The 14,550-nt window shown below is 35.4% G+C and overlaps 1 protein-coding gene across 4 annotated transcripts in view; it reads right to left on the reverse strand.

Moving 5' to 3' along the window:
* PARD3B (par-3 family cell polarity regulator beta) overlaps positions 1 to 14,550 on the reverse strand; it is a 394,022-nt gene that overhangs the window by 168,114 nt on the left and 211,358 nt on the right. For 2 of the 4 annotated variants that reach the window (XM_074548313.1, XM_074548316.1), the window contains 3 exons: positions 12,604 to 12,703; positions 10,418 to 10,533; positions 2,501 to 2,521 (listed from right to left, as the gene is read on the reverse strand). In XM_074548313.1, the coding sequence (XP_074404414.1) occupies positions 2,501 to 2,521; positions 10,418 to 10,533; positions 12,604 to 12,703 (237 nt within the window). The remainder of the gene's footprint in view (positions 1 to 2,500; positions 2,522 to 10,417; positions 10,534 to 12,603; positions 12,704 to 14,550) is intronic. The other 2 variants (XM_074548315.1, XM_074548314.1) reach the window with 1 other exon arrangement.

The raw sequence follows: 14,550 nt of genomic DNA on the forward strand, positions 1-14,550 counted from the left end.
GTTTTTATGGGATGTAGGTGCTAATAAAGGAAGACTAATTCTGCTTGCAGCATTATGTAGAGATTCTGCTAAACAAAATGGCAATGAGACTAGTCAAAATTAGAAGTGCAACCAGAACTCAAGTCCTTGATCTTTCAACTTTTTTTTTGTCCCTGGAAATGATAACTATTAGACTCCTTGCTATGCAGTTTGATCCTATAATGCAAAATGACTGGACAAGGATTTACTATAAGGATAGTTCAAACTCCTTTTCTTGCTCCCTCCTCCTAAATTTGTCTCTAAGCAAAACAACTGAGGAAAACTTTGGTCCTAAAGGTTAATGTTTTGACAAGTTATGATTGTGTGAAAACAAGGGATTATAATGGAAACGGATTCACAGCCTTAATTATAGCAGTCACTAGTAGCAACCAGTATAATGTATGATAATTACTTAAAGCAGGTAATGTTACAGTACATAGGAACTTTAAAAAAAAAAAGACAAAACCCAAGGTTCACAGTAAATTTTTAAAGCTATGCTGATGACTTGGTTTGCCTGAAACTAAGTTTTACATTATTAAAAGGGATAAATCCATTTAACTTAATCATACTTTACACACCAGCTTCACACACAAAAATTAGATTTTAATACTGGAGGGAAAAAAGGAAGAATAAAATGAATAAAAAATGAAAAATAATCTTACCAAAATACAAGGTTAGCATTATGAGTTTAAGCACATACATGCACAAAACCTGGGAAACGCAAATATTAAAATTCTATATCAAAGTTTGAGCAAAATACGTGTGCACCTCCACAGGGTAGTTTTCATTTCATGGATTATTATACTTAGGCAGGGCCTTTTAGGCTGGCCATCTTTCATTAGACTGAACAGAAGTAGCCCAGAAAAGTCCATTGGATAAGAATCCCATTGCTTCCCTTGTTTCCCCTGGTACAAGGAGAAGGCCACAGAAAAAAATCCAACAAAAACAAAACCAGAAAAAGGCCAACAGAAGATAAATACTTTGTATGCCAAGGTTGAAAACTTTGTAACTAAAGGTTTCATTTAAGAAGTACATGGGACATGCTGTTCCACAAAATAACATTTGAAAACACTTCTTTGCATGTTGTTCAAAACTGATACAAACATTCAGTTATGACAAAATTGTCTCTCTCTAGTTCTTGGCCTTTGAAAAAAGGCAAGAAGTAAGAGGAAATTTCTTTCCTAAAATTCTATTAGTTTTGGCCTGTCTTTGTAGAAAATCACATGAAAGATTTTAAACAAGAAAAAAACACCATGTACTCTTAAAACTCAAGTAAAAAGAATTCCAATTATTTTTATATTGCAACATCAGAAAGTAATTACTTTGCAAATAACAGAAATATTTCAGCTCAAGAAGACCACACTTGGGAATGCACAAGTAAATATTTTTATGAAGACACTAGAATTACTGTATATTCTTGAGCTAGAATTATTAAATGCATAACATCTCAAAAAAATAGAAACCAGTTATTTTGGGACTCCAAAGAAAAAACTGAAACAAAAATCTGGGAAGGAGTCAGACAAGAGAATAAATAGATTCACAAACAAGAAGATACTTCTCCTTTACTTGTGAATCAAATACTTCACATTTTGAAATTTCCCTGGAACCCCAGGGATTTGTTAGTTCATGAAGTTATCAATGTTTGCCCATGGAAATCACACCAGCTCTTTTTAAGTTACATCTTAGGAACCACATTTTCGCCACAGAAACCAGTTATGCATTCACTGTCAGTACTCAAAGTAATTGCTGAAATAAAAGATGAAAGAAGTTCTGCAGCTACTTAATAAAAACATGGACATTTGGGGGCCCAGCAAGACCACAGATTTTGAAAGAAGGAATATTACTAAACCAAAAAAATCTGCTCAGCTGATAGTAAACCACTGATACTTTTTTAAACTATGCCAGCAATCACAACAGAAAGAAAGAAATCCCATCTCTTTACGTCATGAGTTTTTTAGTATTTCCTATGGTAATATTCTGGAGTGCTGTTTTACTTCAAGAAAATAGATGTTATTATTTAACAACAGTAGAGGTACCCAACATGCCTTTGTGTCCTTCTACATAAATATTTTGACTGCCATTTCTGTGCCCTCCTCAAGGTAGCCATTTCATTTGAATTGCATGACTTCCAATGGTTTAGTACACAACAAACTTCTGTACTTCTCAAAGTCTGTGCCAAATCCATTCCAGGCTTACACACAGGCTAACAATCTAGCTCCAAACTGTGGTTTAGAGAAGCACAAATCAATGCTGCTGCCAATTGTCACAACCAATTTCTCCCTTTCTGTCCAGTTCAATTGCTGAACCATTGCATTATTTTTCCCCAAACCAAAGAGCCACTACCATTCACAAGATACAAGGTTCCCCTATTCAACTTAAGCGACTCTTTGATGAAGGATCAGTTTTGCACATTGACAAAGAGCTACTAAAAAATCTAAACATGTGAAAGTCACGTGTTTCTGCTGGACAAACTGACACGTACCTTTGAAGACCGGCTGCAGTTCTGCACTCAGAAAAGAAGCAAACAAGGATTAAAATTACAATTAATGAGGAATAATAATATAAGACACTGAAACACAAAAGAATTTCCTAGAAAACAAATTTCCTAACAAATACCTTTGTTAATTAATAGGAAGCCAAATATAAATTTCTTATTGTACAGTAATCAATTCACAAGGGCTGTATTCCCAAACTATATATATATATATATATATATATATATATATATATATATATATATATATATATATATATATATATATATATAAATGATGCTTCCACACTTCTCAAAATCCATCAGTTTCTACGGTATAAACATATGATAAGAAAGCAAAGCCTCAAATGGGTCACTGCTTTTTCCTGGTGACCTCTATCTTTACTCAGCCCTTTCATCTTAATGAAGACAGTGTATCATCAATTAGTTTTAGTCAGTGATAGTGCCAGGGACATAATTCTCCTCCTGCCGGTTTTATTTTCTGGGTGAAGCATTTCCCCATCCAGGAGTGGCATAAATCACTTGGAGAAATGGTGTCAATTGTCTCACAACCACCACTTTGGTGCTTGTTGCTTACTGTTCTAGGTTTGCCCCAAAGTGCTATGTACAAAAACCACAGGTTAAAATCCACACTAGTGAAAAAACGTGTGTATCAGGATGGGTAAACTTGCACTGGCTTCAAATATTTTTGTTCAGTAATTCCCTCTCCTCACCTTTCTTCCACATAAGGGCATTTGTTCTGGGGAGACCTAGATGTCCACCAGCTACTCCTTCTTGAAGGTTTAGGGGTCTTTAATAGATTTCTGCTCTCTTCACAGATAACCAAAAAGCTTGCAAAAGGGCCGAGGAAAAATTATACTTATGAAGTAGGAAATAAAAAAAAACCAGGTAAACCTTTTCCAAAATGGCATCTAAGACAACATTTGGGATTTCCTGTTCAGCACATTTAAAGACAGGAATAAATCACATCCAAACTACGATTCTGGATTCTTTTTCTCTCCTGTACAAGGTTTTCTCTAATTAGATTTTTCAGAACAATTTTTGTTAGAACTGATTTAATACTTCAATTCAATTGTATTCAGAGAAGATCCTCAAGGGATATATCTCATATGTCAGCACATGAGAATGAAAATGCTTAAGCTTGCATTTGCTATTACTACTACTTGTGGAAGAACCAGAAGTACAGTTGAGGCTGTCCACTGAGCACATTTAGCTTTAAATGGAAGTTTTTCTCCTGGCAGAAAAAAAAAAAAAATCACTGTTTTACAATTTCTCAGCCAGCATGATACGAATTTCTTCACTTTGTTGTAGTGCCATAACTAGTCGCTCTTGAAGGTTACACTGTTAATTGAGGCTATTGTGGCTTCTTTTACACTTTTGTTGTCTTTTGTAATCCTCTCTCACCTCTGTTCCAGAGAAACCACACTAGGCTAAAACTCCCAAGCTGCACGTCTTCCACGTGTCATTAACACTTCTTCCAAATTCCTAGGGTTAAATTGCAAGTTCTTAATCTAATCTAATCATGTCATTCACTCATTGAAAACATTGATAGGAAACAGATTTAAGACAAAATTTAGACAACATATTTATACCATTGTTCTTAAGAGTTACTTCATTATCATCCTTTCTTTCTTATAGTAGCTAAACATTGACTTAATAGCTATTTTCTCCCCCTAACACTTTAATAATCTAACTGCATTAACAGATCCACTCAAATTTACACTAAAGCAGCCTAAAAAATACCACCTCAAGCATGTGTTACCACATTCTCAGCTGTGTCACCATCACAACTTGTATAATGCTCTCAGTCTGCTCCACAATAAACTTTGAGTTCTGAAGATTTCTACAGAACGAGTCCAAACAGGTGATATTCTCTTTTGCCTACATCTGCCTTTATGCTAGGGGACAACTCACTGTCCCCTCAACTGCACTGATTTGGTGTAAAACTGAGTAACAAAATTAGCCTTGTTAAAAGCCTCTCTTTTCATATAGAAAAAAACCTAATTTCAGTCTCATTTCAATTCCGTTAACAGCATCCCTATCACTTAAGAAATGATTTTGTTTCATTCCTGAATTACAGATCTTACAAACAGAAATTTGAAACTCACTTAAACTACGAAAACGGCATTGTGCTCATTTGTAAAAACTGATTCTGCACAGATCCTCCGAAAATATACATTTAATCTGACAGTACTAGAAAGCTACTCATGACGTAAGTTAGAATCATGTTAAAATCTCTTTTGGCCCTTGATGCCAAAGATAATCACAGCCATAAGCGATACAGTTTTTCCTTAACTCATAACATTTTTGTTCTTGAAAAATCTCTCTTCCAAAGATGATTTTTTTAATTACTAAGACATTAACATAGAAAAGACTCTTAGAATTCTGATCTGTCTTCTCCATTTCCTCATTAATGCCCTAACAAGCCTAACTAGCTCCTAAATGCAGTTCTGAAATTGGTTTCAAGTCAAAGCAAACAAATAATTGTATTCCGCACACACAACATGGTTAACAAAACAATGACTTTAAAATACCAAACTACTTTTTGTCCCACTAATACCATAACTCTCACTAGGGAACTCCCAAATGTACTCTTTTAATTGTATCTGAATCCAAACATTGCTTGAAAGACCGATTGTCATTAGCTCTGTCTGGTCCTCATTTGCCTATGTTTTAAGATATTTATTTCAGTTTACAGAAATACACCCAGAGTAAAAATAATCTGCTTCAGAGCAAACCATGAAGCAGCTAATGGCATCTTGACTGCATTTTCCACATCCTTCTGGATATGAGACACGGGTTTCCCTTCATTTTGAGGCATTCTAAAAGTATGAACTGTAATTGAATGCATCCCTTCACTAACAAAGAAATTAGCATTTAGTTGAATATTGGCTTCATTGCAGAATACTCCATACCTTATACCTTGCACATTTACTTGCTAATTATTCCTAAATAAGTAAGCTGCCCGATATTTTAATAAATATGCCCCAAGGTTAAGGGATTCCAAGTATGTCTAATGATGTTTCAGCAAACAATATTTCACTCACATTTAAAATTAAGTAAAGGACATATCCATTTCTTCAGGCTATAGAGCTTAATCAGTTAAAATTTATGGGGTTTTGCCTTTGATGAGGAAAAGAAGAGGGAATTAAACAGCACCTTGGGATAGTGGTCATGGGTTATTATACCAACATCCTCAAATATAAATCTACACAGTACTTCGCCTGAATTGATACCCAACAAAAATGCTATATATTCATATGATTCAATTTCATGTTGCTTTAGGTTAAAACAAGTCACACTTTCATGTGTTTGCACACAATTCCCATGGCTGTAGTTTTTACAGTACATTTATGCAGAGTCTAAATCACTCCTGTGCATAAAGATTTATGGAAAGTAAGGGTGCTGGAGATAGATAATAATACACCTTCTTTCCTTTGGTTTTCATACAGCACACTGATTTACACTTTCCAATGTAACATTAAAATACAATTTCACATTAACATTACAAAAAACTCCTTTTTAATATAGTTAAAAGAACAAACTATTGAAAATGGATTCTGACAAAATATTATATAGAAATTCTAGAGAACTGTGGTAATGCAAGGGAAAATGTGTGTATACAGAAGGTTGTTAAAAGCAAGGAAAAATCATCCTTCCAATTACTTACTTAGAAGCCATTGATTTCTTAATTCTCAATCTGCTGTTAAGTTCCAAAAAAAGTGTTCGAGTTCAGTGTGAAGAGAAAACACAACATTTATTTCCACCATTTTTGATTTTGTTTTGCTTATTTTTAACACTATTCTCTAAGCACAAGCCCAAGCTTTGAATGCAGTGAAACTCTGGTCAGTACCAAGTCAGACTTTGTTTGGCTCTGCATAAATTCTTGAAGTCACAGTTATAAGTGGGATTTTGCTTTGCTAACATATGGATGACCATGGCTGAAGAATAAAAAAAAATATGCAACTGAGAGGATGTGTCAAGTGCCAGAATCAGCAGAAGAAAACAGGGGGGCTGTGCTCTTTTTATCACCACCAGTTCAAAATAAAAGTAGGCAAGGCAAAGAAATATCTACCATAAGACACAGGATATGAACTCTGCCAGTGATCCAGAAAGTGCTGTCATTATCTCAACACAGCAGCAAGGAAGAACATTAAGACTTATGGCTGACATGGAACTAATCTGTAGCCTATTACTCTGAATGAAGCTGTAAATTTTGAGAAGCATTTGATCACTGTGGAAATGATGGATGCCAAAACAGAGAACCAGTCACCCTGCCCCCATACACTCTGCACAAGGACATCTGTACAGATGAGGCAAGTTCTGCTCATCTCTGCAAAACAAAAAAAAATTATCATTACCACTACATGTGCTTTTTTCTTTTTTTATTTTCTACCACAGTAACTCAATAACATATGCCACTGATTTTTATTTTATTTTTTTAAAGTAGGTTCAAGCAAAAACTAATTCACCTGGAAAGAAACTGAGTTGTTGAAACACACTAACTTCAGGCAATGCTACTTTTGGGTTCATGCTATCTCTGAATTTGGCAGTTAAGACTTGTGCCAGTCCACAGGACTCACGGCACGGCAGCCCAAACAAGCAGGTGGCAGTGGTTCATACCCTCTGCTCCTGTCCAGCTGCCCAGCCAACAGTCCTGACATACACCAAGTGTCAATAAACTCAACTCCAGCTGCCCCACTGGCAAGTAACCTACAGATGCATGTGCCAAGTTCCTTTCACTGTAGGCTTTGCTCTGGAGAGTGATAACAACAAACTGATGCACAGTTAGCAGTATTGAACACTTTTTCATCATCCATCCTTATTATCTCATATCATTCATTGAGGATATTAGTTTATAGAAATTATTATTTTGTAAATTGCTATGACTGGAAAGCAGATTAAGTACTCAAAGGGTTCTGGGCTTAAATATGTATATAACTGAAAAAAGAAACATCAACGCTAAATGAGTCTCCATTGTGAACATGTGTAATTATAGACTAATCTTTACAGATTTGCCTCTTGTATATACATCAGGTCTCATCAAAGCCAGGAAGACCCTTACTACACAATTTCACTAGCTCCCTAATTTAATGAATTTATTATTTTCACAAAGGTTCACAATCTACAGTGATATCTGGATTTTCTTCTGTTTAAATTGTTACTCCCCTTCAATGATCCTTTCCATGGAATGTCATTAAGCAATCCCAGCCTTTGTAACCTTGTAATTGAGCAATGGGTGCATTACACACATTTCAAGGTGAAGTAGATTGTTTCCTAAGTGAGTAGCAGTACAGATTTCACATTCTTGCCCTGTATTAGACAAATTCTGTTGTCTGCTGAATTTGTGATTGTCATTCTGGGTCTCTAGACCCAATCTCTAGGTGGTTTCACAGATCTGTGGAGACACGTGATTCAGAGGCAACTTGGTTTAAAAAGAAAAGAACTGCACCTAAATCATGTGTTCTAAGGTCTCAGAGCTCTCCTCCTGGACTCCAGTTCTGTGGTTTTTTCTGTTTATCCTGTCAGATTTATTTTTGAGAGGACTGGCAGAACTTAAGAACAAAAGAAATGTACTAAGTGGACAGTGTGCCATGACTACTGGAAAAATAGGGCCTAGATCTTCTCAGAGAAAGGACATTTCTCCTTTGCTGCCAAATCTCCTGGAAGATTACTTCCCTATTTCCTTTTTTTTAGCAGTGCACTGAAATCAGTATGGGTACACAGCTGTATGCTGGGGTGAGAAGTTACTATTGGTCATGACTGCAGATAAGCAAGAAGCAAGTAAAAAAGCCCTAAGAAGTAACCTCGCTTTCCCAAAAATCCATCCTGGAAAGTCTATTATCTGAATGCTCTATTTGGAAGCACATTTTTTATATCAAACTATTGGGATTTTATTTGTATTTGAAGCACTTTACGTGGCAGTTACTTCACTTGAGATTTTCATGTTTCTGTTCCATTTCTGTTCCCATTTTAGACAGCAGCTTCTGCTTCAAGTCTTTAAAAGGCAGAAGGCCAAACATGGAACTTCACTGCTTGCTAGAGAATGACTGTAAAAGGTCCCAGCTTTCATCTTCCTCAGTTTCATTAACTACCAAGCTATGTACAAGGAATTTTACTTAATCTATTGTTATTTATAAAACAATATGGTGCAGATCTTTCATAGTGCCTCCAACTCCTTATATGGGTGTCTCATGTAGATTTACCTTCACATATTCAATCACACTGCTTATTGCCCTTTTTATTTTTTACTTTTATAACACAAGGGGACTTTCCAACAGCTACCTTCGATAGGCAACATTTTTTGAAGACTCTAAAAGAGACATTTGTGTCTAATTTTTGTTTTATTTTTGCATCCAATTTTATTTTAGTTTTTAGCCACCATGATTTAGTGACTCATGTATATTCTCAAAGCATTGCTCCTGGGTGTCAGGAATGGATTGTGTATAGAACTTTAAGTATGAGTTACCTGGCAGTTCTGAATATGCTGTCACACACAATTGACTAATTTTACACTGGAGTTCATGAGCATTCTTTCCTGGGACTTCTGTGGGAGCTGGAAGGAAAAATTTCTAAAAGAAGGCTCAGTCTTCTGAACTGAGCTGAACATTCATTTTTCTAGTACACTACATAAAATATATGGTTTGACTCAAGTCTGTAAGCCTAGTCATTTGCTGAGCACCATTTTTATTCTTTAAAAATATCTAATCCATAACTCTTCATTAAAACACAGGAACAGAAGAGCAAATTACATGTTTTGCCTGGTCATGCAGTAGTGTCGAAATTCTGCCTTAAAACCTTTCTTCAATTAATTCACATCCATTCTTAGGCATTTCATGCATTAATAACTGCCTGGCTTTCCTTACACACCATTAGAGGAGTACACACATTTAATATTACATCAAAATACCCTACTAAAATGACAATAAAAATCAACAATACAAAACCTAAGACCAGTGTGGAACACTTCATAGAAAAAAAAAACCCTGCAAGTTAAGAAAAAGCTACCTTGAAACTGTATATAAAATGAATCACTTTCTATTAATGGTGTAGCAAATCTGATCCAACAAAGCACACAAATCTATTATTAAAGATATCCTAATGGTAGTCATCGAAGTTTCCCCATCAACACTGGAATTCAAAAAAAACCCAAAACCAACCAACAGATAAAGAGTGTGTGTGGCCAAAAAGAATTAAAAGGAAAAGAAAACCTTATTTGGTTTCTTTTGAGACTTAACAAGCTTTCTTGAACCCTCATTAAACATGGCTTGGTTTTTCAGCTGCAATAACCCTTCAATCTTCCACCTGCAAATGTTTTCCTGGTATTGAAAGAGCCTTTTACTTTCTACTTCACCCCCCCACAAGATTTCCTGCATAGCACGGATGGGTAGAGAACCATAACCTTATACCCTTCAAGCATTTATAAAGACCTACTGCAACATTTTGCCTGTGTTTGTCATTGTCAATAAGGAAATAAACAACTTATGTTAGGAATGTTACCCTTTGTCCAGTGTAGTTTTACAATCATTTATATTTTATAAAAGAAATGATTTTTGTGATTGCTGGCTTTGCTTTATATTTTAGACATATAAAACTTGTACAGCATTCTTTGAGCTCATTTTTCCATCATTCTCCCTTTTCCTCAGCTAGTATTTCAATACAATGGGCCTTTACAAAAAAATAAAAAAAACCCCAACCAAACAAAAAACCAACAAACTTTCTTCAGCTCCAATAAAAGTGTATTTGCAAATAGCTGCTAGAGGAGGCTGACCATTGTCCCAGTCACTGTAGCTCTTCTGCAGAACTTACTCCCTGATGTTAAAGAAACAAAAGCAAAGAAACAGAGATGGTGCAGATGGGCTACGGCTAAGAAGCTGACCTATGTGTCACCCCAGCCCTTCTTACCCAGATCCATGCTTTTTGAGGCTTTCAGATTAATTGATTCAGACTGCTTGGCTGGTGTCAAAGATCTGAAGTTGATGTGCTGATCTGTTAAATGCACTGCTGAATTTATGATAGGGCTGTAGAGAGGAAAAAAAAAAGTTATGTAAAATGTTAAGGTACCAGTTCAAACCACAAGTGAACTAATTAAAGAATGCACAAATATATGTGTTTCTTTCTTCAGTTGCTTACAGCATGCATTTTTCAAATCAGATATTGATCCTCAACTTCCTTTTCTGAGACTTAACACTTTCAGTCACTTGATTTCTCATCACAGACAGAAATATAAATGTAAGTGATCAGCACTAACTTTCTTTTCATTTTGCTTGTTCTATCTAAAAATTGCATTTCCAAATAACATGCTACAGAATGTTGGAAAAATACTACAATGTATCTGGATCAATTCTACTTCATCTGCTAATATAAAATTATTTTATAGCCTTGTACCACTTAAGCAGAGGTTGGAGGTCTTATGGAGCATGCTACAACTGAAGAATTCCAGGGTATTGTGTTTGCTTGCTTTGAATTTTATTTTGCTTTGGTCTTTTTTTTTTTCAATTCTTTTACCTTAAGGCAACTTTCTAAACATTTCAAAATTGCAACCTGAGTGAAACTCCAAGTAACTTTTAGCTCAAAATGCAACAGCTCAATGCAATCTGAAATCCTACGTGTCTCTTTTTTGATTAGAAACAGAAATTATTATTCTTTGAAGTATTCTTAAGCAAGAAAGGATTTGGAAAACCAAAAATATTTAGTTTGAAATAGCTCAAAGGGTTTTGTTTTGCAGTGTCAAAATACTTTCCTAAGTATTTTCCTATTCATTTTGTTGAAATGCAATTTCAGTGAAATCAGTGTGACTTGATATAGCAATTCAATTTCAGGAGAACTTCAGTTCTAAATGGAAAAACAATACAACACTGGAAAACTCAGGGTGAAACAAAGGACCTGTAAATTCATCACCATTTTAATACATCATTAGCATTTAAGAGAATGTTTTTCTGTGAGCTTGCTGGAAAAATTAGGAACACATTCTAACAACCAACTGCAGTTAAGAATGTAATGCTGAATTGCACTGATCTGTGTAGACTTGTTTGTTTATCATGTCATATGTACCTGCCTGGGAAACCAGAAATAACAAAATTATTCTAGTGTAATTACTCTATGTTAGCAAAATGAAAATAGATATGCAAGTTTTGTATAAAGCATTCAAGGTATCCATAATAAAATATATCTACTCTTTGATGCAACCAAACACTTAAGGATAGTTTTTACTCACACCCCAGCACACAAGGACAGACACACGGCTACATTTCTAGCTGAAAGGCATACTTCCTTCATAGCATAGCAGTAGATGCATGACTATCAAAACTGAACACACAGCAAATGAGGAAACAATGTTCAATGGTGCATTTCAGCATCATCATCAGGATTGGTTACATTCCTCATCATCAGGAGAGGCTGAAATTATGCCTTTCATTTGAATCCTGTGCTACTTGAGATAGAGACAATGTGCCATTGTGAACTTCTACATGTTTACTCTTTTTTCTGCACCTCCAAACTTCTGTATTTACTAAGGAAATTGGAGCTTATAGCTGCTATCAAGCATGGCGGGCTTTGCAGAAGTATCTGAAAATTCTACCCAATACCTTTACAACTGGTAAAGTGTTCATTAATTTTTCTCCTACACGTTTCAATGTTCAGACTTACTGAAAATTCATTTTGTAATCTCAATAATATCTTCATGTGACATAAGGAGATTCAGTTTCCTACAAACTGTGTTTGGCTTGGACTTTTAAAGCTTTAAGAGACTTGACACAGCATTTACACATTGCACCCACAATACAGTTTTAAATTAACTTTTTTTTTAATTGGAATTATGCTTTGAGATTTCTTTTTTTGTTTCACTGAACACAAGTCAGGTATCATCTATCATGTATAGCCAGCATACTGCAGCTTATGTACAACTGAAATAAACAACACACTAAATGCTAAAATAACATTCACAGGTTATGTTAAAAGACCTTAGAAGTGACTAAAGAAAGTGGTACAAATTAAAAAAACAAAAGAGGTTTTATAATCAATTAGAACTATTATCACAACCACTACTGAGCAATTAGTGCTGTAACTATTAAGAAGTGCTAAAGTCCAACCTGTGATTATAATCCTCATTCAGCAGATCCTCACTAGGATGTGGTGGGAGAGGTGGAGGTGTTTCATTTTCACCATTGCCGTGATCAGAAACTGGAAACTCTGAAACACAATTTAGAAAGGAGTTAAATAACCTGCAGAAACAACTACATTACACCAGTTCACTGACTGATGACTGGAAGGCCTCAAGCAATGCTGAAGTAAATCACAAATTATTCAAATCCCTAAACTAACTAAACTAGAATTAAAATCACACCAAGCAGAAAATACACCCCTTGGGATTTTCCTGAAGAGCTGATTTTCAGATTTGCATATATATAATTAAAGGTAAATATAGGGAAACTTTGTGCTTATAGGAAGTTGAGTGTAAGGCACAAATTGCTTTACTCCATTTTAATGGAGTGCTTTACTCCATTTCTCCATAGCTGCATTCAGATTGATTGCAGGTTCATTATTTCAGTCCCTTTGATGGGGAGCATTTGTCATCTTTGATGTACAGGAGAGAACCATATTCTCAGCAAAGAGATCAGAAGAAGAAAAACTTCTATTATTCCATAGCAAGAGAATAAAGAGGCATTTCTTAATTACAGACGTCACCTTCCTATTACTGCAAATCCTTCTCTACCTTTACAAACAACATCCAGCTAACACTAGAAAATTACTTTTTACAAAGACAAATATAAACTCAAACCATTCAGTGGTTTGCTAAGCAACAACACTTAAATACCTGCAATATTTAGTAAGACTGCTGTGCTCACTGTAGGCTAGCTCATTACTGTCCTATAAATCCACTTCTCATCCCAAAGGTAGCATCTAAGAAAAAGTCCTTGCATTTTTCAATGTAGAATATGTCTTAACCCCTCCCAAACTTAATAGGAAACATGGACACTTCCTTGGGTTTCAATGGCAGGTAAGCAATCTAATAATAATGACATGCCACACTTTAATGTGACCTGTTCTGTTGCATGGAATGTTGGCAGTCTTTTTGTACAATTCTGTCTGAAAGCACTAACCTAACCTGAGAGAAAAAGGGTTGGCAAGGAGGGATCAAAGGAGAAAGCAACAGATTATATTTATGTGATAAGAGCACTTATTATAGCAAACAAAAGTATTAGGGAAAAAATTCCAACCAAGAACTCCCCAAAAAAACCAAACAAAAAACAACCCCCACAAGCCTACACTATTGGCTCAAGGATCCTATAAAATTCCTATTGGCTGGATAGCCTTCTAATATAAAATAGCTCAAACCCTGTATCTCAGGAAATGTGTAAGGATCATCAAAAGAAAGTGAGGATAAGCAGATGAGGAAGAAAGCTTTAATGAGACCTTAAAAATGACTGTCAGTCTGATGTAAAGTACAGGTATGCTACCTTACATATACACATGGACTTCTTGCACTGCAATGCCCATTCTTTCAGGTTTGAATATAACAACAGGAAACAAATGAGAAGTAAAAGGCAAGTCCTCACAGGAAAAACAAGTTAGAACAAAAGAGAAACTCATATTGTTCAATGTGATACCAACTGGAATTACCAAAAGGAAGGAGACTATGAAGTTCTGCAAAAAGGCTGCAGGACATGAGTAAGAAATGCAAGTGAAATTCCCTGTCAGAGACTGCAAAGTGATGCACTCCTGAGACTTACACAAAGGCTCTTATGGCTCTGTAACAGTACATCAGATGTGCACTGGATTGTTCTTCCAACATATGCTTAGGAAAGTCAAACGGAGGCAGTCATTTACAAGTGCAAAAAAGATCAAACACTCCAACCAGAACTCAATAATTAATGGTCTGCCTCATTTTTAAACAGTGTCTAAGGTTTCATTCTTCCTGTCTGAAAAATTATGTAGTATAATTCAGAAGCATACTAAAAAGCTAGCAAGGATAGTTGGACACAGGTACAAATGCTCCTAACAAGGACCACAGATTAGGATTCTTTAGTTTAGAGAAT

The sequence above is a fragment of the Zonotrichia albicollis genome, chromosome 10, assembly GCF_047830755.1.
Source record: "Zonotrichia albicollis isolate bZonAlb1 chromosome 10, bZonAlb1.hap1, whole genome shotgun sequence".
NCBI lineage: Eukaryota > Metazoa > Chordata > Aves > Passeriformes > Passerellidae > Zonotrichia > Zonotrichia albicollis.